The 25,748-nt window shown below is 49.9% G+C and overlaps 1 protein-coding gene across 1 annotated transcript in view; it reads right to left on the reverse strand.

Annotated features, from left to right (window-relative positions):
• DLGAP2 (DLG associated protein 2) overlaps positions 1-25,748 on the reverse strand; it is a 509,882-nt gene that overhangs the window by 26,091 nt on the left and 458,043 nt on the right. The window contains exons 8-9 of the mRNA XM_026508509.4: positions 1,204-1,553; positions 104-145 (exon numbers count right to left, since the gene is read on the reverse strand). Of these exons, the coding sequence (XP_026364294.3) occupies positions 104-145; positions 1,204-1,553 (392 nt within the window). The remainder of the gene's footprint in view (positions 1-103; positions 146-1,203; positions 1,554-25,748) is intronic.

Genomic DNA, 25,748 nt, shown 5'->3' on the forward strand with positions numbered 1-25,748 from the left:
AGGACACAGAGAGGTGACAGAGCAGTTGTATGAATAATCCAAAAAAGGGAGATAAAATAAAAATTCATGCGTACTTGTCTTTGCAGTATATTTTGGTACTTACATCTGACCTTGGGTATGGCTGATGCTCTGGGAATTCAGAATCCTAAACAAAACAATGAAGCCACAGTGTGGAGACCTGGTTCAGAGGACCTAGTCAAGCGGGCAGTCGCCCCAGCCTGCTCTCCCATGTCCCCAGGATGCCCAAGACATGGAGCCCCCTTACGCCATCACTAAGCACACATGGCTCTCAGGCAAAGCTCTGCTCACCCTCCTCCCTGGCCATGAAGCCTTCTGATTTTAGAACTTCCGGCTGGACACAAGAGTGGACCATGCTTGCACAGGACTCAGCAAGGACCGTGCCTCGCCATGCCACCACGATCTCAGAGGGAGAGTGACCGCGGCAAGATATCGTCCGTGTGAGGCGCATCTCGTGCTGTCCCGGGGCTGGGAAGTGGGCTGGACGGTGGCCCCTGTGTCTTACCACAGTGCCTCCCATGCCCTGGGAGGGGCGCTCTGGACGCAGAGAGGAACCGCCCCAAGCTGCACCCTGCTCAGGCGCCAGGTCTGTTCTCGGGGAGAAGTCTGGGGCCTCCATGTGTGGGTCAGCCCTCGGTGGTCTGAAACCACGGGCCCGGCTCTGCCACCACAACTACACACCCAGAGTGCCCTGCGGCCGCTGAAGGAGTACCTGAGTGGCTGTGAGCACGCTCAGTTTTGCCCCAAAGAGGCCTTTTTAACCTTTACCGCTGTATTCCCAAGGCCCTTCTGCCCCACTCTGCTGTTCGGGCACAAGACTAAAAGGCTTTCGAAAAATGGGGTTTCAACAACAACATCAATAACAATAAACCATCCTTCTATAGCATCAAAATAAGCTGTATCCACACTCCATAAGCAGCAGGCAGCGCCTAGAAAGTGCCCTGGGTGGGGGTGTCTGCGTGGTAGGGGCAGGCGTGAGGCGGGGACCCAGATGTCCCAGGACAGTCCCCCGGCTGTTGACTTGCCGGCTGGCCGTGCAGCTGAGACCTCGCTCTTGCGTCTCCCGGCCCTTGGAGGCTAGGCTCCCTGCTAAGGACCCAGGGCCGCGAGGTCTCGGCGCCTCAGTCTATGCTATCTGCGGAGCCACGGAGCAGGCGGCAGTGCCACGCAGCACAGAGAGGCTACCTGGATCCCGATGGAGGAGCGCCGGCTCTTGAGGAAGTCCTCGGCCTTGGACACCAGGACGGCCTTGTCGCTGGTCCGCGTGGAGCTGCTCTGGCCTTCGGAGGCGAGGCGCTGGGCTGCGGCCGTCTCCAGGGCAAGGCTCATGGCCTTGTTGCTGTCCAGACTGTCCGTGGAGTTGTAGAGGCTGCGGCCGTCCTGGGGCCACGGGGACACCCGCTGGGCGCGGCTGTCCTGGTAGGCGTCCTGCGTGGACTCGGTGCTGCTCTGCGCCGTCACCGAGATCAGGGGCTTGGAGGTGGTGCGCGGGGGGACGGGCGGTGGCGTTTTCTTGTAATTCGCATAGGAGACAGCTGTAAGGAAAATCAGCGTGGGATCAGCAGAAACATCCTCCCCTCCCTGGGACCCTGCTCCACCCTTCACTCCCCATGACCCACGAGCCTTTTCCGAATGTGTGGCCTGAGAAGATAATGCAAACTCTGGGGGATCTCTGTGCTCAGAGATGGCCCACACAGATACACTTACAGTACTGGGAAATTATAACCCCCCCTCCTCCAATGCAGCAACAGTGGCCACACCAAGTAACTTCTGACACAGCAGGACCAACAGCAGGCGCGACATCATTGCACGCAGGGGAGCCTCACAGGACATGCTCATTTCGTCACACTGCGGTGAAAAGCAGGACCTACTCAACCATATGCAGGTGAAGGTGGAATATATTCATAAGGAAAAACCACGTATGAATAAAAGGTTAGATGCACAGAACTCTGTTCATCAGCTCATCATCGAGGGACAACAGGGTGGCTGTTCTCTCTTCTGCTTCTCTGCATGTTCCAAAAATGCTTATGTTGAGTAGGTATTATTTTTCTAATGGAAACATATAGAATGTGAGAAGACCGTTTGCTCCCTATACGGACATGCTTTCTGGGTCTAAAGCGTAGACGGTGGTTGAGAAGGGACCCTGGGTCTCCACACGCACACCGTCCAGCCCTCCTTCACCTTCCACTTGCTCGTAGCCAGCCTCCCACCCTGCACCCACTCCCCGGCTGCAGTCAACACACTGAGGGACAAAACATGCCTCTGGACACAAAGTCCTATTAAGTGTCTCTTTAAAGGCCACCCCAAATTCATTAGACACATTTGCCAGGCTCAGGGTGTTACTTATTTTTCCACCGAGGTGAATGACTCCATTTCGACAGGAATGTGTTTTCCGTTAGCTAATGATTTTTCTTTATCTGGAACAGAAGAACTCACCCAAGTGCTTCTGAAACAGACGCCATCCCCATGACCCAGCGCCAACGCACCCACACGGTCCACAGGCGTGCGAGGGCTGCTGTGTGCACGACCACACGTATACAGCACCTCTCCTGGGGAGGGCTCGTCCTCGTCTGGGAGGACAGACTGAGCGGGTTTCCCCTATGAATTTCAGAAGCTGTCCAGAATCAGGTCCTGCTGCGGCCCATGGGAGCACGTCCTTTCCGCTCTTCTGTTCCCTGGGGATTTCAGTGCGCTTAACTATTTCCTGCAATCACCCCCAATGACTGTGTAGTCTGTGTGAATGGGTTCTCTTTATAAATAAAACCCCAAATGTCATTCTGAATAAAAATTGGCAAGCGACAAAACAAAATGAGTTTGTCCTGTCAGGATGATCTGAGTTTGAAGGCATAAAAGTTGCACATGAAAATTTACGCCATGGACACATTTTTAAAAGAATGCATTGGAAAGACTCACGAGTGTGGAAAACAGATGGAGGACAGTTACTGGAAGTGCAGGCTTCAAACTGCACGAGAGGAACATCGGAAATCACCTTTTATACTTTAAGGATTTGTCCCCCTAATGTTGATCAACCACTAGAGGAAAATTACTGAACATGGACTATATTCGAGGCATTCTTCTAGGAGATTCAGAGATTCAGAGATGTGTATAGTACGGTTCCCAAGCTCAGACACCTACCAACCTTTTAAGTGTCTGTGTTAGGCTTCCCGGGCAGAGGCTGCTGGGCGCCCGCAGCAAAGGCTCGCTGGCCTTCTCTCCTCTGCGGGGCACTGCTCTCCTCCCCAGGTTCTCCCCCTCATCTTGTGTCCTGGGCACCATACTCCAACCACATCGCCTCTGCCTGGATCCCTGTCTTTGCCAGAGTGGCTGGACATCCTCGTCCTTGAGCGGTCCTGCCCTTGCTGTCACAGCGGCTGAACTAGTTGGGTTGGAGTAAGAAGGCCTTTGTCTCCATCTGATTTTGGGGAATCACAAATGTGCTCACCTGTGCACCTTGCAGAGCTTGGATCTCTTTGCCTCTGAGACACTCACTCCTGCCACCTGCACTCACCTGCACTCACCTGTTCTTCTCTCTGGCTCCCACACCTTTCCTTGCACTGAATTTCGGAAGCCACCCGACCCCTTGCTCTGCTGGACTCTACCTCCTTCCCTACTCACCACCCGCCTCTTAAGCCCAGCCTCAGGGACCCTGCTAAGCTTGGTCCCGGATCTGTAGGGATCCACAGGAAGGTCTTAATGGGACTCACCGCACATCAGGTGGGTGTCCGTTCAGTATGGAATGGAACACTGTGGCACTGCTGCTGGAAAAATCTGCGGAAGTGTGCCCACAGGCCCACAGTGTGCTCTGTCCAACATCAGAGCTGCGAGGAGGCCCCTTCCTCCCGCCCCCCGGCTCTGGCCTGGCCCACAGCAGGGCTCCCACTTTGACTTGGTGTTTAGAGCCCTGCCACCCCACAGTCATCGTGCCTTATAACTGATATCCAGCTCTGCCTTCAGGGAGGGACAGTGGCCTCGGCCGAATCTTGTGTGCAGGTGCTTGCCTGCCTTGGCGGGTCATCCCCCCACTAGCTGGTCCTCTCTTCAGAGGCTCCTGCAACAGTTGGTCAGGGGCAGATCCCTGGGTACAGGTACCGTCCCCACCTCCCCCACTTGTACCATCCCCACCTTGCTCACCTGTACCACATTCATGCCCCCACCCCCCTGCACACTTTGCCTGCTGTCCCTCACTGCTCTAAGGGCCTCCAAGGACTGAATTCAAAGGCCCATTTTCAAGTCCCCAAGCTTGTGACTATATTGAACCCCATTTCTTTCTTGAAAATTGTTTCTCCTACCTCTACTATTGGATGACTTCATTTTATTTCTCCAAAATCTGTGACACAGCCCCAACCTATACCTTCAAATCTGCCAGTGAATTATTCCCACTTGTCCTGACCACCCGCACTCTCTCTGGAGTGGCAGCTCCTGATGTGTGGACATGTCGCTTCCCCTCTGCAGCCCAGCTCTCAGGCTCCGAACTCAGCTCTCTCTACGGCCCTTCTCGTGCAAGGCCGCCCATTGGGGCCATCTTGCAGATGGGATAGGATCTTCCTGGGTCCCAAGCCAATCCTGTCCGAGCTCAATCGATGACGTCGATGAATGGTGTCTGGTCTCTTCCCCTGCTTTGCTCCTGCCGTGCCAAGTTCCGAGTGCCCTGTCGTTCCTCTTCTTGGCTGTGGCTGGCCTCATTTGTCACCATCCTCTCCAGCCTATCACTCCTCTGGCCCACCCACACCCAGCTGCCACACGGACGCTCCCACAGACACACTGTGGAGCCCCCACATGGTGCCCCCTCAAGCCCTTGCCTCCTTCCCTTCATCTCCTCAAGTGTCTGATCGGAGAGGTCTTCCTTATGTCTGCCCTGACTCTCAGGCCCAGGAAATGTCCCCTTCCTCCATCCGGCCCCGTGCCATCATCCATGGCAACATTTCTTTGGGGGAAGTGGTATTTACCAGACTCTGTTCTCTTTCATGCTGGGGAGATGTGTGTTCCCTCAATGCCCAGTGCAGGGCTTGGCACGCCTCTAGGGCTGGATGAGCTTATGGAAAAATCCCGCAGCTTTATGACATGGCCAAGGTTCCATGGGGACTCTACCCCAATCACCAGGGGCCACGCAATTTCACAACAGGGGAACTGCTGGAAAAAAGTAAAATGCAAACCACAGAAAACCCACGTTCTTCAAAAAGCTTATTTTTGGCCACGGAAGAAATATACCAATAGGTTTGTGCTTCTCAAAGAGTAACATAAAGTAAAATAACTGATGCCATCTGTAAGCTTAATTTAAACACACTGTACAGGTGCACAAAGGGGAAACATTGCTGGGCTCTGATAGGAGTAAGACTCCAGGGTACAGCGAGTTTTGGTTGGAAATCATTTTGAACATCTGGAAAGAGTTAAGCCGTGAGATGCAGAATCTCTAGAACTTTTTCGGAGATTGGAAGTATCCAGAGTTGGCATGGTGCTTTGGCTTTTCCTATTCCCCAACCGTGTTTGACTCCGCTGACTCAGGAGGAGAAATGAGGGTCAGGAGCCTCAGGAGAGAAGCCTGGCCTGAAACCCGGTGCGTTGGGGACGAGGACGGCGCATCGCACGACCGCAGAGACCAGAGGGAGAAGCAGGAAGTTCAAGCATCGCGGGCAGACGTGAGGAAGAAGGAGAGCAGGCAAGCCTCCACCTGCCCAAGAAGCACGGAGTCTGAAGTCAATCAGTGGGCAGCATCTGGGAGAAGGGCTCCAAAAAGGAGCCCCGGGGCCAGGTTTTCAGCACAAGTGGAAAGGGACAGAGGTCTGAGTGGGCAGCACAATAAAGCAGAAGTCGATGCACCAGCACTCAGGGCAGGAGCCTGCTCCCAGAGGAAGCGGAGTCAGGAGCAGCTGGACCGGCAGTTTCATCAGCTGCCTCCACTGGGCTAAGTCATCTTCTAACTGAGGCCACTGTTGGCCTGCAGCTCAGATCGGACTCCATCAGGGCTGCTGAGAGCCCAGGCTCATGGAGAAAGCCTGTGGGGGAGCCCAGCCATGAGGTCCGAGCAGCTGATGCTTGCTCTGAGCTCTGACACCTCACAGCTTGCTCTGGAGGCCAGCAAGACTCCCCGAGAAAGTATGCCGTCCTGCATTAGCGAGAGCACTCCACCCCGACACCCAGCTGGACCTGGACCAGGGGCATTAACGGATCCAGGCAGGGCTGCAGAGGGGGCCCGGCTTGTCTGTGGGTCTGAGTGGAACTGAGGGGCAGCAGAAACATGCAGGAGGCAGGAGTCAAGCCCTGTTCTCATTCCCATCTGTCATTTGTGTGTTCGGTGACAGCCGCCTGGCAGCGCTCCACATGGACCCCAGCTGCGCCGTGAGCAAGGAGCCCCCGCCCCGGGGATTCTGATTCGGGGACTCTCAGACCCTCACATTAGATACGTCCGTGGGTTAGCCAGTGGTGCTCAGCTGGGATGATCTTGTCTTCTGACTCTCCCAGGGGGCCCTTGGCAGGGTCTGGAGGACATTCTTGCTGCTGTCACAACCGGAGGGGGAGGGTGCCCCTGGCATCTGGTAGGAAAAGACCAGAGGAGCTGCCAAACCCCGTCCAGTACACAGCCCCCCCCCCCCATGAGGAGCTACCCAGCTCAGAAGGTCATAGCGCTGAGGCTGGAAACTCAGGTCCGGCGAATCACTTCATCCCTCTGGGTGGGACTCCTTGGCTCCTCTGTGAGACGAAGGGATACGTATGTGGGTAGATCATTCCGTAACAACTTGTCATTTCCTCCTGTTTGGTTGTCGGCTTTGACAATTCCCTCTTCTTCCTAATGAGCACGAGGCTTACTGTCCAGACTGTATTTGTCTCTCCTTGACAGGGGTGGCCCACTGAAAAACTTGCTTCTTACTCAGCTCTTCTTAATTCTACTTTGCGATCAGTTCCTTGATACAGGCTGATGTATCAGGGTACTAAGTGTGACACAGACACACGAATAAGGGGATTGACCGGATAAGGACACAACGAAACCTCGCTGAGGGAGGACTTCACACAGCCGCGCGGAGGCTAACCCGCTGGGCATCGTTCCTTTCCTGCAAGGACAGTCTCATCTCTGATGAGCATCTTCGGACGCTGGCGAGCCTGCAGCAGGGAAGCACGGCGGCCCGGCGCCCTCCGCGTGGCACGCACACCGCACGCGTAGCTCCGTGTCAGAGAAACACTGCTTGTGAAGAGACGCCACGTCTTAGCAGTGGCAGGGGGACAATGAAGGGCAGCCGAGAAATACGGGAACAGAGATTAAGAAGTCACATCTGCCTTAACACGGTCGTATTGCTCTTCGCCCTGTGGAGATGAGTCGAAAGGTGCTCACGAAAATACCAAACTGGCCGCGTCCTCTCGCTGTGTCCAGTCAGCAGGGAAGGACGGCGTGTACGTCCTCAAGGACCGGGACACCTCAAGGGCAGGCCGAGCAGACAGATCTTCCTGGACTCCCATTCCAGCTGGGTCACTCCTTCACCGTCCGCAGACATTTCCCCTCACCCCCGTGCACAACGGTAAATCTCCTGAGTGTATTCAGTACAACCAAACTTCCCGAACGGGTATCTTGCACATACAAACAAAATTGCAGAGTGTTAAAATTTATCTCCATGATCACAGGAAATCTAGTATCCCATCTTCCAGTGCATTTGCTACAGGGTGATGATATGAATTCTTAAATTGACTTCTTTGTAAAAATGCAGCAGGACAACATACTTTCCTGAGAAATTGATTAAAACTGGGCAATTCTCAGCATGCATCAAGGACAACTGACTTCCCTCAAGCCGAGAGGGTGCAGGGGAGGGACTTTGTCCAGGGAGGCGAGGGAGAGTTGATACCGTCTTCATGCTGCATCCGCGTGCCAGGCAGACTGTTTAATAATCACTGAAGTGGAAGCGTGGTTTGATGCCATCAGCGTGGTTTGTCCAGAGCAGAAAATGGGGAGCCAGTTTCTGGGTGGCTCAGAGAAGCCGCTGATCAGCCTCGGTAGAAGATACAGTCAGAGCTTGTCTGGAAGAGCGATGTTCTTCTGCAGGTCAGTGAAGCCCCAATACCGAAGTGTTTATCTGGGCTGCTCCGGTCTCCTACTAAACACTGTAGGAAGTATGTCCAAATAGATGCCTTTCCTATTGCTTAAAGAAATTAACTGCCTGTAACGTAATCATTAATTTTCCCTGCCAAACCATGGAGGAAATTTCGTAACAACAGTCAACTGGAGGCATTGTTGTAACTGCCGTAATGAGGGACACCCCAAAAGCTGCCCCTGAAGGGGCTGCAGAGACCTTGCATTTCTTCCGCGTGCCTCATCTTTGTTGCCATCATACTGTAAGATTCGCTGGTTCCAGTAAACATTCATCTTGAGCCTAAGACACTGGCTCCATCCAATTGCTCATAATCAAATTGAAGTGAAGGGTGGGAGGACCAAAGTCTGCATCCGAGCCTCACAAAAGCCCGGGAGAGAAGGACCCAGGGGTGAACGGGAGGCTGTCCGAGGAGACAGGCTCGGGCTGAGTCTTGGAGACCAGACAGAGCAGGCGATGTGGGGGAGGACGCAGCTGGTCCGTTACTCCGCGTGGACTCACTGTGGTCGATACGGGACACAGCGCCCCGTGGAAGGGGGTTCGGAATCAGTGGGTCAGGAATTACCGAGAAAATTGGGCTCCTTTAGAAGATACTCTAAGGTTGACTAATTCTCCCCTAGTGGTCTGGAGGCTCTCATTCAGGGGATAAATTGACCGATTATAATAGTTTTCTAGGGATACCGTCTTGTTTCCTTTTAAGTGTCAGAGTTTTCTTCACATTATTTACTTTCTGGGGAAAATACCAAATGGACATTCTACTGCTCTTTCTTCCCCCAAATGGGGAAAAAAATGTGCTTTAATGTTCATACCCATGCTCTGATACACTTTAGCAGCTCAATATCTTGACGTATGAATACAGTGCACCTTCCAGGACACGGATGCTCCTGGTTGGATAGCCTAAACGCACTGTGGCTGAAAATTTCTAGAAAAGGGAAATTCTCTGCATTTCCATTCTGGTTCTGCTAGAGTTGAATGGACTCTTCCTTGCTTCTGACCTAAAATGAGGTAACTGGGATATTGGACAAATTCTCTCAGCCTCAGTCTGCTCACCTATAAAAGGGACATACTCGAGATATCTCTTTGTCTGTTGTCACGGGGATGGGAGATAAAGCCCAGAAAGGGACGGGCAGAGGCAAGCACTCAGTAAGGGCGGCCACTACGGTGTTGGCCACGTAAAACCACCCCTGGCGTCTGTCCTCAGCAGAAGTAACACATGCTCCCGGCAACCGCGGACTGGGCGGCGCCCCTCACCGGGACCCAGTCACGACATGCATGTTTATGAGGTCTGTCTACGGTTCTCTCCGACTGCGTGCGCACACATAGCCACCACTGGGTGGCACAGGGTCTGCGGCAGCCCCACGCGGAACACTTCACACTTTATTCCCTACCTAAGCTGCAGACAATCTTGCCGGGTACATGGCATGTGTATTTCCATTTCCCAGATGAGAAGACAGGTTTAAATGGGTTTAAACATCTTCCTAAGGTCAGCCAGGACGAGGTGGCATGACTGGGACATCAGCCCCTCTCCAGTTGTTGGTTATAATGATTCTCTCCGTCTTTCCCTGACCCTGTACTGAGCTCAGTCTGATTTCTCATGGCTGGATCTGATTTTATTCCTCCTTGCCCATTGCAAAGGTAAGTGAGAGAACCATTTATCATTTCAGCAAGATTTCCTCTTAATGTGATCAGCTTCAAGTTTTCTAAAAAATAAAAATAAAAAATGAAATACATCTGGCAGGAGAAACTATAGAATGTACTCCCACTCCATGATGTGAACTGTTTGAAGGGCTGTTAGCTGATGGGGTTGAGACCGAGTAAGAGGAAATTAATTGCAATTCTCTCTCAATTCCTTACATGATAGAAAACAGTGAAACCATTTTTGGGGAAAAGGCCTTCTAATATTTGCTTACTCATCTAATGAGATATTTCCTTGGTTCACAGGAAGTTCAGAAGGGACCCGGAGAATATCTGAGCACCCACATTTCTGCTTTACAGCACTATGGAATCAGAGGGACAGGAAGGACAGCAAGTGACTTCTTCCCTCTAGCCAATCAGCCCTCTGGCAGACCACCCAAGTTTTACATCCTAAATAGTAAAACTTCGCACAGGAAATTTTTCTCTTCTCTGTTTTAGCTGAATAACAGTGATGTTTAAGACCCGCCCCCTCTCAGCACTGGCCAGCCAACTGGAGAGAGGGAGAGGACGCTGTCGCTCTGTTAGCACATGATTTGTGGTCCTGCGGCAGGGACAGCAGGTGCCGCTGCCGGCTGAGAGACCCAGACACGGCCAGCTCACGTCAGAAGTGTTCTCTTGGTGCTTGAACGCGAATGGAAAAAAGCCCTTGAACAAATATGATAAAGATGTCTATTTATACAAAGTTTTCTTGGAAATAGCTAACAGTTGATGACCACTTACTAAGTGCGAACACTGTATTATTTTGGACATGGATCACTGCATCTGATCTTCCGGAAATCCTAGGACGTAGAAGCCGGTTGGCAGTGTCCTCAGTCTCACAGTGCACAGAACACTTGGGATCCCTGCAGCCTCGCGGCTGGCGTTTGCGTGATCAGCCAGTGTCATGGCGTCTACCGTGCTGTGGGACCTGCTCAAGGGGAGTGCCCCCTGGGGTGGCCGTCCAGGGCATTAGGTTCCTCGAGACAGCCGGGATGGCTAGCTAAGGCCCCAGGGAAAGTTCTGGTGGAATGTTGGAGGATTTCCCACCCTCGGGATCTGAGCAACCCACATTTCCACTGAGGGAGACACATGCACGGGGAGGCGGGGGGGGGGGGGAACGACACATTTTTAAGCCCCTGAAAATACTTATCACTTGTCCATGTGTTTCCCTTTGCAATGGCCCCACCATAAATCCAACATACAGATTTAATAGAAATAAATGATACTTACTGTTTTAAGAATAAGAAATACTATGTAAGTTATAGAAACAGATTTAGAAATACACATAAAAACTTCTAGGCACCCAGATACCAGACTTATTCTCACATGTTAGTGTAAGAGTCAAGACGGGATTTGTATTTTAAGGCATGGGAAAGGCACTTAATATACATGTTGAACATACCGACTGTCTCTTAGAGGGGTCCTATGTCCATATGATATGGTCCTCCGTGGGCTTTTGAATGGGACATTTATAGCAGAACAATAAATCACATTCACATTCCTGGTTAATTGAATGCTTTTGAATTTTATAATTTAAAAATTAAGTATCAGCTGTCAGCCTTCAGTAAATCAAAACTGCAGTACATAAACTATTTAAGGTAAATAAAATAATATTGAGACAGAATTTTTGAAAAACTGATGCAAATCAGTGTTTTCACTCATTCATCAGTCTGGTCTTGTGACAAATATTTGTTGGTAGCTATGATCTTGTGGGGTAGAATTGTGTATTCCTAAATGGCTCGTTACAGTTAGAAGCTTGGAACTATAGCTAAGAGAGAATTTAAAATGATCATTTGATCATGTTAATTTGCTGTCAAGAACTAAAATAAACAATTAAAGAAATCATTTAACATATTCATGAAAAATATTCAATTAATCAGCTGGATAGTTTGGAGATAATAATTGTCTTAATTCTGTGTATGGAATACACAATTAGAATATACTCACCAGAGCTAATACTTATTAATTACAGGCATTGTTATGTCATTTTCTATATGCATATCAAGCAAACCGTAAATACAACTGGAAATTGAAAATTTAATTTAGCAATATAATGCTACTGAATTCCCTGCCAACAGAGAAAGGTTTCTAAACAATCACATAAGGTTTATTTAAATATAAGCGATCAAATAAAAATTTTGAAATAAAAATGAAATGATTATTTAACTTAATATCTTAAGGTGTCTGAAGACCATTTTATTTTTTTTAAATTGAGTTCAGGGATGAACTTTTGGTTTTAAAAGCCCATCATGCATTTATTTTACTGTGTGTAAAACACGATGGAAATCGCTGGTGGCTTCCTAATTACAGGGAGAGAGACACCTGTGCCTTCTAATCCAATTACCACCTTAGTTTGGGTTTTGCTTGTGTCCCAGAGATCAGAGCAGTTGGTGAAAGTCACCCCCAAATCCCTGGGGTTCAGGGAAGGAAGCCGCTCAGTCAAGGGCTTTCTTGAGTGTATTTGGTGCCAACATACGCCTTTGTGCCATTGAGAAAAGGTTAATTACATGATTTAAGATGGAAGGAGCCATGCATAGAATCCATTTTTGGAAGATTTCTGTAAAATTTGCATTGAATAAAAGTAGTGAGGCCTAAAGGAAACTGTCTCAGGTGGATTAGTTTTTCCTACCTAGAGGCGTATAAAAAGAGTACTTTCCCAGATACACGTGGGGTTGAGCTCATTTGGAAACCCTTTCAGAAGGGACTGCCCAGAGCCCTGGGTCTAAAGGGCTGTCAGCTGGAAACAGGCAGTGGCTGGGTGCTGACACCAGGCACTTCCTGGCCTCCCTCGACCGCATGAGAAAGGCTGCCGTGGTCAACCGCACAGCCACCAACCCCATTTAAATGACCTAACTTCTCAAATATCTCAATATCTAAACATTAACTAAAAATCAGCTCCTGCATAACACCAGCTGAGTTTCCAGGGTCTGACGGTCCTGCGCGGCTACTGGTCCCCGTGCGGACAGCGCGACTAGAGAGCGTCTGCCTCACTGGACGGCCCTGGGCTAGAACATTCCCGCCCTGCACCGTCATGGAGTACGTATGCACCCATCTGTTCCATAGACGACATAAAGCAAACCAAGCTGGTCATTGGGACTTGGCATTAGGTCTTCAGAGTGTTGGGTTAACAAATCTAGGAGGGAGAATCTGGAGGAACACACTTGATTTGAGATCCACTAGCTTGAATGAGATGAAACTAAGCGCTGGCCCATCTACGTTGTTCCACGGTGTGGAGTCATCTCAAATGCCAACACAGGGATACTTTAAATACATGCCTAGTGGTCCATCCACACCTGGCGGTCTGGACCCCGTTTCTGAATGCAATCCTTACAAGGGATTCACAAGCCCAAAAGGAAATTTAAAAATTAGCATTCCATCGTACAGAGCACAAATACGTAATCAAGGTGAAGTGTATTTCAAACGGCAAACATCACTATTTGAAAGTAAGAGCCACACTTAAACTCGCTGCCCTCTGTTAATTAGAGCTTCAAAGATAATAGCATAAAAGGAATTACAGTGAACAAGTCCGTGAGTGTCGAAATGAGAGCCTGGATGTTGGAGAAACCAAACTTCAAAGGCGAAAGAGTCCATATAAAAGATGAAAGCCATTTTGACACTGAAATTAATGTTAGTCTCAAAACATAAGTGTAAATCAAGCAGGACACAGAAGCCACATCCCACAGCCACGCACACAACGGTTTCCCTCAAGTTACAGAAACCGAAGTGGGCTATCCAAGTGCTGGGGCAGAGTGGATGGGTCGGCAGCAAAGACATCTATTTCGAATGTGTTAATTAGCAAGAAATTATAGTCTAACCGGTATTTAGCATCTTGGAGACGGTAAAATAAAGTGATGACAGCTGTTTCACTGCTCAAGACGCTTTCTGTCTTCGCTTTAAATATTTAAAACTCGCATTACATAATAAGAGCTTGAATTTTCCAAAGAAAATGTGTGTGTATTCAGTTTCACTTGGGACATTTAATGGTGAATGAAGTCTATATTAAAATCATACCAGAATTACATGTTTATTATCAAAATTTGGGGAGGGGGCGAAATTCTCAGACGGTGTTTTGTTTGGCGGTGAAATCATGGATTTTCACATAGATTTTCACACGTGGCACACAGGGAATGTGTGGCCAATGGTCTATGTGAGTTAATGTATCCGCAGACGCGACTTTTTGTTCACGGAAAAGAAAATGATCTTCCACAAAAAAGTTAGTAAGTCAATATGGCAAATGCTAATTGCAAGGGTAAAAACGGTACCTACCTGCTGACTTATTTACCCTTCCCAATGCTCAGCGTCCAACGATCGCCTCCTAGACCCGCCTACTTCTCCGCATAGTTCGATAAGGAAGTTGCAAGGCCCCACCCCCATGGTAGGGATGGCACCGCCATGACCTCAAGCTGACTGACGGTTAATGGTCATCGATCCTGACACCAGGGCCAAGCGTTGTGCCTGCTGTGAGTGGTCCGATGGCTGATGTCAGTTGTGCCATGAATCGGAGGTCCCTGGCCGGAGGCTTCTCTGCGAACCTCCCGAGCCTGCTGGAATCGATGAGCAGTAGCGGTGTCATGAGACGAGCAGGAGCGATGCGTGTGGCCGGAGAGCTGGCGGCGCTCCGGGAGCTGAGGGTTGGTGGTGGTGTCTGTCCCGGCAGCACCAGCAGGAGCCGGGGAGGGGGGGAGGCCTCTGCAGGAGGATCCCTGCTCCTGACAACCTCACAGACAAGAAACACGGACAATGCAAGCGTGAGGTTGTCTGTGAGCTCCTGCTCTGTCCTAGTCAATGACACGTCTGCTCCAAATCCCCCGCGGTACCCATGCTCTGGAGGACACCCCAGAGAAGGGCTTAGGGCAGCCCTCCGTCCTGTGCAGGGCAGCGCGTCCTCCATGGGCCCCTGGCGAAGGGCACATGGAGGACAAGTGCCTGCTGAGTCATCTGGGACATGGCCTGGAGACAAGAACAAGCCAGGAGAATGCAATCGTGCCGAGGCGGGAAGTCACCGTGCTCTTCGGAAACTGCTCACAACACTCTGGTCTGCTGGCCAGCTCCCACTGCTGTGTTCTGACGATATCCTTCATTAAAGAAAATACTCTGACCCTGAGTTCTGGAGCTAGAGAAGCAGTGATGCCAGTTGCGTGGTGAACCCAGAGATGTTCTGCAAGGGACCCCGGGCAGGGTTGGTGCAGTGACAGGTGTGTCCTGATGTGTGCGCCTCACCTGTGCCATGCTAGGTATCCTGAACGTCACAGAAAAACCTGTTCTCCTGCCCCTGCCTCCCCGGTGCCTGTGCCTAGCCAGGGTGCGGGCGGCACACCAAACCAAACCAGTTATTAAAATATACGTTATGGGGGCACCTGGGCAGCTCAGTCAGTGAAGCATCTGCCTTCAGCTCAGGTCATGATCCCGGGACCGAGTCCTACATTGGGCTCCCTGCTCAGTGGGGAGTCTGCTTCTCCCTCTGCCTCTGCCGCTCCTCCTGCTTGTGCGCTCTGCCTCTCAAATAAATAAACATTAAAAAATATATATACATTGTGTTCTAAGGGCATAGACATGATGGACTCAAGACAGACTCCAAGCACAACATCATTAAAGTGTTTGAAAAGCACCACTGTGTGTCTAAAACCCAGCCCACATTTCTGCGTAAATGCAGCGTGTGGTCTAATATTCCATTAGCACTAGGTGAGTCCAATTATTAAAAACACCAAACAGCAGCAGCAACATCTCTAAATGCCACACCTGCCCGTTAATGAATGTAAAGCTAGAAACAAGACCAACTTAGTTCTCATAGGAAGAGGGGGAGCATTAGTAGGCATTTGGGGCTGGACGAAATGAGCCCCACCGGCGCTCCGGCCCCGTAGGGAGGGCATCTTTGGGGAGGAGCCGAGTTCCGCATCAGCCCCCCGGAAACGCCACGCCACACTAGCTTAGGAGCTAACCACGCAGGAAACACAAGCTCTCCCGTAGCTAGTCAGGGATCTCTCCGTATTGTGCACCTCGTAGGGGAAGGCTATCCGCCGCGCCCCCCCACCGCCCCGGGCTGTGCCCGTGTTCCCAGTGAATAGGGACAACAGAGCTACCTGCTAGGTCGCGGGAGGCCAGGACCGCAGGCGGGAGAGCTGTGACCTTGGCAGACCATTTTCAGGAGGAACCATGTGGCCCCTGCCACACGCAGTGGCTCCTGCTGCCTCCACCTTCTGGGGAAGTGTCCCAGCTGGGGTCTCCCAAGTCTACACCCAGGGCTTCACTGCTCTGGGGAGGCGCTGGAGGCCTGACGGGTGGCCCAGGGAGCTGGGTGCCCCATTCCAGCCCTTGAGCCGGGCTGAAAGCTGCTGTTCTTACAGCACCAATGATTCTGTTCCCTCGTGACTTTTCTGGGACCACGGACGTGGCCACACTTGTTTGTTCTGGCTTGAGAGCTGCCTGTGAAGACACGTCACGGGAGTGTAATGGGCTCCAGGAGTCTCGGCCGCACGCTCGTGTCCTGGGCTCCTCTGGTGCACCCTGGCTCTTCCGGAGAGAGATGTCGGGGAGGGAAGAGATGGGGTCAGAGTGTTTGCAGGGTCTGCTGACCTCCGTATCCCAGAACACAGACCTCGTGCTGAACGCCTGAGACACCGAACGGCTTTCCTTGTTAGCACTGGTCTCCAAAATACTCAACATGTGATCCCGAGATTATGCTGCGTGCAGACTGTCTGGCTCTGGATGCTGGAGACTCCCGGGTGAGTTCAGCTCTCCGCACTTGCCCCAGCATCTCAGGGACTCGGCTCCACGCTCTGTCCTCCAAACCCAAGAAATGCAGATGGGGACCCACCGAGTATCTCTTGAAAAGCACACAGTACCTGCTCCTTGAGTAGCCCCACATGCCAAAGAAATTCATCTTTTTTAAGTACCATTTGCCAGGTCTGTCTTTCAGAAATCCCCTCACAGAGACAATTAAATCCCGGTCTGCACGAAGGAACATGTGGGAACGAGCTCCTGTGTCCTCCCAGTTAAGATCAAGGACCTAAGCTCATGCTGCAAGTATTCAGAAGAGAACGCTGACCACTTTACAAACCATAGGACATTTTGTAAGAACGTTAATACTAATTTCGAGAAGGGATTAAACATTGACTAGCAAGTCTTGGTAGAGAAGTTTTGAACATGATTATTATTTATCGATCTGCACATGCGTCTGGAGCTCCTAAACCTATTTCGCGTTCTCCTCCCTCTCCTTGTATGAAGCAGCTCTCCGCTATTTTACAGGTGTTAGGCACGAAAGAGGTATTTGTGGATTGGATTCGGTTGATGGCGTATGATTGATCCAAATGGACGCAAATGAATGACCGACCACAAACCAGTACACTGATAAGAAAACGCCCGGCTTCTATTACGGAAGGAGACAGTTTAAAGAACCAGAAGTGTGAGCTTGCAGGGTCACCTCCCGGGAGCTCAGCGGACCAGTGGTTGCCTCCACCAACGATGAGCTCTCTGTTGCTTCAGCTAATCAATCTTCTCCTTACGTATCCTACTTATACTCACGATAACATCTGATGCGATCTGTCGTTTCACGCCTCCTTATCTCTTTCCTCCCTGGCATCCGAAAAATAACAAACAGATCAACAGAGGGATAAATACGACCCGTGATCAATCCACTGAGATTTTCCAGCCTTTCCTTTCATTTCTTATGTTCAAAAAATGCAGCATCTTAATGGCTGTGTTAGGGTGAAATAAAGCCCATCCAACGATATATTTTAAAGAGGAATGCTTTACACATATAATACATGTTTTCTACATTCTGCATAACGATTTCCTTACCACGTGTTACTGCCACCTGTCTGTCATGTGAAAGTATCAGCAGACATACGAATCTCATAGTCCACGTCCCTAAACCACAAACCAGCTCACCGTGATTGAGTGTGTGTGTGTGTGTGTGTGTGTGTGTGTATGTGTGTGAGTGTGTGTGTATGTGTAGCATTTTTGGTGTCTGAACAGTAGTTGAAAGATTAAGCTCCGAGTAATCAACCTCACTCAACCTTTTTCTCCAAACGCGGGACCATTTAATGGCCAAACTCACTCCCAGTAGCTTAATCCTGCTCCTGAAAATAAACAATCAATAGCAACTCACTGAAAGTCTGAGTTTTGAGTAGCTCTGGTATCTTCGTGAAGGCAGAAGGAAGGTAGTAGTGGAATTTATTCTTCACTTACAGAAATAGTTTTGAGATACGTGTGTTTCACTTTGGCTGTCTTGAATTTTAGAGAAATGCAGTTTTCTTACCTATGCAGAGAATGAGAATTCAACTGTGAAGGGCCACAGGCAATGATTCTGTACTTAGTGGACCACGGAGAGCCTCTTCTCAGAAGCGTACACAGACGTCGTCCGAGGAATGACAACGACAACCCGGGTAGACCTCCGCACCAGGTCCACACTGCAGGTTAAGTCATTAGGGTGTTACTTGCACGTTTTTTTCCTACAGTCCTTCCAATCGCAAGCCAGCTCTGGGGTTCCCCTTCTTGAAGGTTTCGTTGGGGGAAGTCAACTTCAGGGTAACGTTGGCTGGACCTTTGTGACAGCCTGAACTCGACAGAGAGAGTGCCCGGGGGTCCAGGTGCGGCGGGATGAGAGCAGAGCTTGAAGAGGACAGCGGTGGGAGCCAGGGACAGGGGTCTGTGGGCCTCGGGGAGCTGCAGCCCTGATGAGGCCCCCATGAGGCCAGGAGACCCGGGGGGGCCTGCAAAAGGGATGTGGAGATCTTGGGCAGCTGGCGTCAGGTTTCCGGGGGCCTTGCTGCCATGTGGGGTGCTGGCATTGCCAAGCTCTGGGCTCACCTCAAAATGACTGAGGCTGAGTCTTCTGGTGGCAGGAGGGTGAGGCGCTCAGAACTGGGATGGAATTGATTTAAGAAACTAAACTACTGTATTCTGTCTCGCAGGTCCATGTTGTAGATGGTTGGATCAGGTGTCCTGTGGGACGTCTAAAGAAAGCAGTGGGTGCTCGTGAACTGGGACTGCCCACAGAGAAATCGAAAAGAAGAAAAGCCCAACTGGGTAGTAGCCAAGCGCAGGTGGAGTTTAAATATTGAATTTAAAATATTAAGTCAGTGCAAACTGTTCATGTAAATGGATTTAAATATTTTATAAACCATAGATTCTCAAGTCAATTATTCACGCGTTCAGCAAATATTTATGGAGTCCTGTGCCACGTCAGGGTAGATGAAGCAATCGGGGAACCTAAATTCATCTGGAGTGTACCCCCGAGCGCCCTGAGCATGGTCATGACCTTCGGTCGATCCTATGAAGTATATTATCTCAAGATAAATGATGTCCTGTCACTTCAGGTTTGTGACTGCTTCATGCGGGACGTCCCAGCTTGTCAGCACCAGTGCTGTTTGGTAATAATCATGGTGTTTGTGGTTTCCAGCTGGTTTCATTGGAGCTGGTGGGTTCAGACTGGTCATGTAGCTGGAGACATCTCTGTGACCAGTTCGCCACGAAGGACCGCCACCATGAACAAGCCGTGGGCTTCCCCATACCACATCCTTGTTGCCACACTGCTGGTAACCTGAGACCCGGGAATGAGGTATGTTCTGTGGGACCGGCAGTGCCCAACCCTTTGGAGACATACCGTTGGAGACCAGTTTGGAGACACAACGTTACCCTGCTGTTGTGTGTCCCCAGCCATGAATAAAGCTAGTCCAGGAGCACAATCCTGTCCTTCCTACAAGTCCTTCCAGCCACAAGACACGTAAGGTGATTCACATGTGATGAATTCAAGCCCCTTCTAAGTGTGGACGTTGTTCTGGATGTTTCTGATCGCATGTTTGACTGCTCCTAGCAGGTGCCTGTTCTCAAGGCCCTCACATTCCAGTAGAGGAAGACAATACACAAGTAAAAACTAAAATAGCTTCTGATATTGATTATCTGTGAGATACCGAACACTGCATGTACCTGACCTCGTTGTTATAGGCAGAGAAATCTCATTATGATGCCTGCCGGCGGGAAGCGTGTGTTCCTAACCCTTCCCGTGCACTATGGACCCCTCAGCAGTTTGGTGGAGCCTACAACTTCCTCCTCAAAATAATGTTTTAACCATAAAAAATAAAATACAGACGATTAAAAAACTTACATTGAACTATGGTTATCAAAATGTTAAACATTTTTGTGACACAGATGCGTGTATTAATGCTGCAAACGATAAGGTCCGACAGCAGGACTAATAACCACTGTCGTTTCCAAGCCTGATGCACTTCGGGGATGTTCTGAAACAGTGTCAAGAACCGAGTGGCCGTCGCTGTCTTGAGTTCCGTACTTGATGGCGTCACAGACGCTGCCACTGTTAATGCGCTCCGTGGCCTGCATCCGTAACCGAAGGAATTCTTACAGTTAGAAGTTAGTAAAAATAAAGATCCACTTTTTAACCCATCAGCATTCATGCAGTCCTGACTCTTGAATATATTAGGGACCCCTGGACTTCAGGTTGGGACCTCAATTCCAGAGCAGGTGACCTCTGCCGAGAGATTGTCTGCTTTCCTCATTACAGTTTCCTGTAGGGCGTGAGCTGTGGACGCATCTGCGAGAGCCTTATACCTGGAGCCACGAGCTCTAACCCCGCAGATCTCCGCGGCGGCCCTGACAGCCCACGCTGGGATGAGCGCCAAGCCCTCGGGCTGTGTGACTGCTGAGTCGCGGGTCCCCTGCTGCTGATCACTTCTGGGTCACCTCTGAAGTCTGACTTCTCCTTCCCTTCTCTGTGGGGCTTTTTCAGGCTCACCGTGGTTCTCCTTTCCAAAACTGAGTTTCCAGAGTGTCGTCTGCCTTCTGGCTCCATTCACTTCTGACAGGCCCGGTGGACCCGTCCCTCTCCCATGGCACGTGTCCTGGTGGCTGGGACTCGATCTCAGGCCCCGGTGGGGGCAGTCAGTCTGGATTTTCCTTTCTGATGTCCACGGCCTAGGGGAGGGTGCGGGCTATGGGAGGTAAGAAGTCTGCTGCCTGGGTCTGAGCCGCAGCCATGCTTCCCCACAGGGAAGTTCCCGGGCAGCAAAATGCTGATTTCCCAATTTGAAGAGTCAGGTAGGATGAATTCCCTCCTACCCATGGGAGGGTCGGCTTTGTGTTCTAGTCAGGCCCTCAACTGATTGGACATGGACCACCCAGATGAGGGAGGGCAGTCTGCTTTCTCAGTCCTACGGATTCAAACGTTCACTCAGCAGAAAGAAACCAAATGCTCGCAGAAACACCCAGAATAGTATTTGACTAAATATCTGGCCCAGTCAGGCTGACACACAAAGTCAACCATCCCAGATGAGATTTTCCAACATTCCTCAGGATGACAATGCTTTCGTCCTCCACGGCCAGCGAGAGCAGAAGCCCACCAGCCACTTCCAACACAACGGGAAGGACGTGTGGGTAGCAAGAAGTCTAATTCTCTTCCACTTATGTGCCATGCTTCAAAGGATAATTCTTATAAAAGGCTAATTCTCCAGAATCTAGAAATTGCTAACTAGAAACCATTTTTGTGTAAGTCCAAAATTGTCATATTAAATTGTCTTAAGTGTATCTTGGAACCCAGAAGCAAAGAATGAAAATTTGAAGTTACAAAAGTAACAAATGAATTATAATTTTTAAGTGCATTTTAAAGATGACGTATGTGAAATGATTAAGTCTGGATAATCAATAAACTGAAACATATATACAGGACTTTATGGTCACATTCCTCTCATTTCCAATGTGAGGTTTTTTTTTTTTTTTTTAAAGATTTTTATTTATTTATTTGAGAGAAAGAAAAACAGAGAGAATGAGTGGCAGGAGGGGCAGAGGGAGAAGCAGACTCTGCTGAGCAAGATGCCTAATGCAGGGCTGGATCCCAGGACCCTGGGATCATGACCGGAGCCAAAGGCAGATGCTTAATGACTGAGCCACCCAGGCGCCCCACCAATGTGAGTTTATATCACTGTAAAGAAAGAAAACTAAAAACTCACTTTGGGTGATCTGATTTAAAAGCATTGTTACAGGATTTTTTTTTTTTCCTGAGAGAGCAAAAGTATTTTCTTTTCAATGTTCTCAGGATATTTTACAATAATATGAATTTAAATAACTTGTTTTAATGTAATACTTTTTAAACTAACACATAAGGACTAAAAGCCATAATATCAATGCTTTCAAAACATATATAAAGATAATGTAAATACATGAAATAGTAAATCTAACTGTAGCCTCATTTTCTGGGCATCTAATATCTGTACATCTTTAAAAGAAATGAAAATTAGGATTTGTTTTAATAAATAATTTTTTCTATTGAAACTTGTCTGATCAGGGAGTAGGGACTAATGAATTATTTTTTTCAAAGATTTTATTTATTTGGCACAGAGAGAGAAAGCACAAGTAGGGGGAGTGGAGGGAGAAGGAGAAGCAGACTCCCACTGAGTAGATGTGGGGCTCGATCCCAGGACCCTGAGATCATGACCTGAGTGGAAGGCAGAGGCTTCACTGACTGAGCCACCCAGGAGCCCCAGGACTAATGAATTTACGTTGGCACCTAAACTGATTAGAAGAAGGAATCACAGAAGCCTTCCTAGAAGAAATGATTTCTGAGTTGCAGCTTAAGGCATAGCTAAAAATTACATACAGAAACGCAGGAAAGCGAATTCTGGGCTGCTCAGGGCGTATGCAAAAGCAATGAGAGGGTCTCCAGAGAGTGGGCACGAGTATGGGCTCTCAGGGCATCTGGGGGGCGAGCTTGGGTCAGGTCACCCAGGGTTATCATCCTTGCAGGGGACGGAGCCTTTGCTCACTGGTAACAGGAAACTGAGAGAGGGTGCCAGGAGAACATATTGGGGCCGGGCTATATTTTTAATTATATTTAACTCCATTCTATTTATTTGGGGGGGGGCTATATTTTTGGAAAGAAAATCAGAGGAGTGTGGAGGGTGGGGTGAAGACAGGATGAGAAGTCCAGCCGGGGGGCCAGTCGGAAGGCTGAGCAGAGGTCCAGGGGGCATGCCACGGGCGTGCGTTGGGTGAGCAGTGGAAGGCATGGGCTGGTCGCCGGGGCGTGGGAGGCGACGTCCACGTTTGGGGGGCCTCTGCGGTACCTCGCGGTCTGCTGGAATGATTCACTGATTCATCGACTCATTTAGGCATGCAGGCGTGGGTTTATTTGTTTACTCACTGGTTATTTAGATTACAGGCGCCTAAGTGACCAGCGACAGTCACTAGCTTCTCCCACAATGATGGGCCAGAATTTCCTGTGTGTGTCTCCGACTGAGCCGCCGAGAACCCACGTCCTCCAGTCACGCCCATATCTCAAGTAGGAGATGGGGGGTAGGGTCAGCCGCACACAGTCGTAAAGTGTAGGGATCCTGGACTGTGAGGCTGGGGGTTGGGGGTCTCGTCTCCGTCCTACTGAGACTCAGCACTTTGACAAGTTCGGTGATGGAACAGACATAGAGCCCACGACTGGGGGTCGCTTACTCTGGGGTCCCACCCAGTTAAGTGCACGGGGGCGTGTTTCTGGGGGGGGGCGAGGATTGCTTGAACACAGGTGCTCTAGGAGGAGAGGGCACGTTGCAATCTCAGGCTCCAGCACTACCTGCTGGTAAAGGTAGGGCCCCTCCTCTGTGTTCAGCTAAATGTCTGCACAGTTTCCCTCCCCGGGCCTGAGGGCGGAGGCTGTCTTTCACTTGTTTATCCGGAAGGTCAAGAGCACAACGTGGATACAGTGATAGATGATTCTCCGTTGCCCACGGAAATCAGGCAATTCCCATCACACAGATGACGTCCACCTTTTCAATGTCCAGCCTGCGTATCTTGACTTCTTCCGAAACGCAAGTCCACACGCAAAGCAGAAGGCCCAGTAAGACTCTGCAGAGACACTGTCTGACCTCCAAAGGGCTTAGTGCCGCAGTCGGCCTCATAAAGGAGGCGAACGTCCTCGTGCTCAGTGCTTGCCCCTGAACTTCAGATGCCACAGATTCCTGTGGCCACGCGGTCAGAGACCTGCCTTTGGCAGGAAGTCTGTCTGATCCTGGGGGAGCGGAGAGGAGAGCCTCCACGTCACCTTGCCACAGCTGAGGGCTTCTCACCAGACCCCTGTCCGGCAGTCTCCACGGGGTTTGGTTTCCTGTCAGCTGGAGGGGTTTGGGTTCATGACAAGGACAGCTTCACATGCCCAGCAGGGCGATGGGTTCCCCATGCTTCTGTTGGACCCAGAGGACATGGACATCTACTCCAGGCTCGGTGTCCGAGAAGACCTCATCCCTGCATCCCTTCCTCCAGGCACTCAGCCAGTCTTTACTACAGTCTTCACTATTGTAACTACGTAACGATCCTATGACGGTAGACAGAAGAATGCCCACACCCCAGCTGCTCACATTCTCATCTCTGGACACTGTGTCACCTTTCATGGCAGAAGGCACTTTGCAAGTGAGATTAGGTTCAGGATTTGGAGATGGGAGCCATCCCTGGGGTGAGCGGGGGCCCGATGTCATCCCAGAGTCAGCGAAGGGGGTGCGGGGACGGAAATGGACCGAGTCGTGCCCGGTCTCTGGAGGGCTCTGGAGGGCAGTCGAAACCTAGAGGCTCTGGAGGGCAGTCGAAACCTAGAGGCCCGAGGCGCTCCTGGAAACTGGAATTATGATGTACCCCTGAGGGACAAGTTACTATTGAACTATAAACAATGAAATAAAAACAAATTTATGGCTGTTTCCTCTGTCATGTTTTGTATGGATTTTCCCTTTGTTTTAATGACTTCTAGAATCAGTTGTGACATTTGTTGAAAAAACTTTTGACCCAGAGAAAAATCATTATAATCTAATTTTATAGCATTTTCTCCACAGTATCAATAACATTCTCTCCCTAGAAAGATCGGCTGAAATGCATATTTAGACAAGTAAATCTCTCTGATAAATCATTTCACAGACGAGAAAGAACCCGTGTGTGAAATGGAAGTTAGAGGTTTTCAAAACCACTCCACTGAAGGAGAGGACACTAATCAGTACGCAGTGGTTCTCCTAATGGAAGACACAGTGCAGGACGGATGTCCGTGGTGGGGGTCGCCCCGCGAGCGTGCGTGCGGGCCCCACGGCAGCTCCCTGCCCAGCTGTGCAGGAGACTGTTCTGGTCCAGTCTCCACGTGCCCTTCAGGGTTAAGCTCAGCTGACCCCCCGCCCCCCGTCCCCTCCAAACAAGCAACACACGCCGGCAGCTCGACCTGTCGGTGTTTAAAACAGAAAGCCTTCCATGTGTCTACTGGATACGTCATTATTACTAGGTGCATATTAAAATTACATGTTTGCATTTGTTCAAGGGGAGACAACCTAATTACACCAACTTCTACTTTTCAAGTATGCAAAAAGAAACATTTAAATAAATCTTAGGCTTCCAAGTAATTGCTGTGAATTAATTTGAAAATAGTGTTTTTTTTGGAATTATTTTCAAGAGATAGTTGTAGAACCATAAAAGAAAATCAATTTGTCGAAATAATCCCCCTCTCTTCACACACACGTACACACCTACCCACGGAGGATAGCTATTAGAAGTGAACGTTGGGGTACGGTCTTCTGAACAGATTGGTACAAAATGATTGATGTCCCATTTTGCCTCCCTGACAGGAAGCCCTGAGTCCAACTGGAAGGTCAGTGGGTATTTACATCCTGTGTAGTTGGACAGTTTCTCCCCTCTACCTTCATTCTTGTGTGTTTTTTCAGATAGGGGCTTTTCATTTCTTAGGTATTTTTCTCAATCTTATTAAATTGACAATTGTTGCAGGCCCTCCCAATTCTATGGAGAGAAGGATGATAAATCCGCGGAACGCTTGGGGTAAAGCAGGAAACGGAAGAATGAGCACGTCCTCTGCACTCCCCTTTCTTCAAAAGGCATTTTGTGCTAGAAATCTCCCCTAGCGGTTTTTGTTTCTTCTGTTAATCCAGTTCTCAGACCCTTCCCTGACCGGGGCACGACCCCCATGCCCTCAGCCTGGAGGGAATCGTGACTCCATAACCTGGC

This window comes from Ursus arctos, unplaced genomic scaffold (assembly GCF_023065955.2).
Source record: "Ursus arctos isolate Adak ecotype North America unplaced genomic scaffold, UrsArc2.0 scaffold_27, whole genome shotgun sequence".
Lineage (NCBI taxonomy): Eukaryota > Metazoa > Chordata > Mammalia > Carnivora > Ursidae > Ursus > Ursus arctos.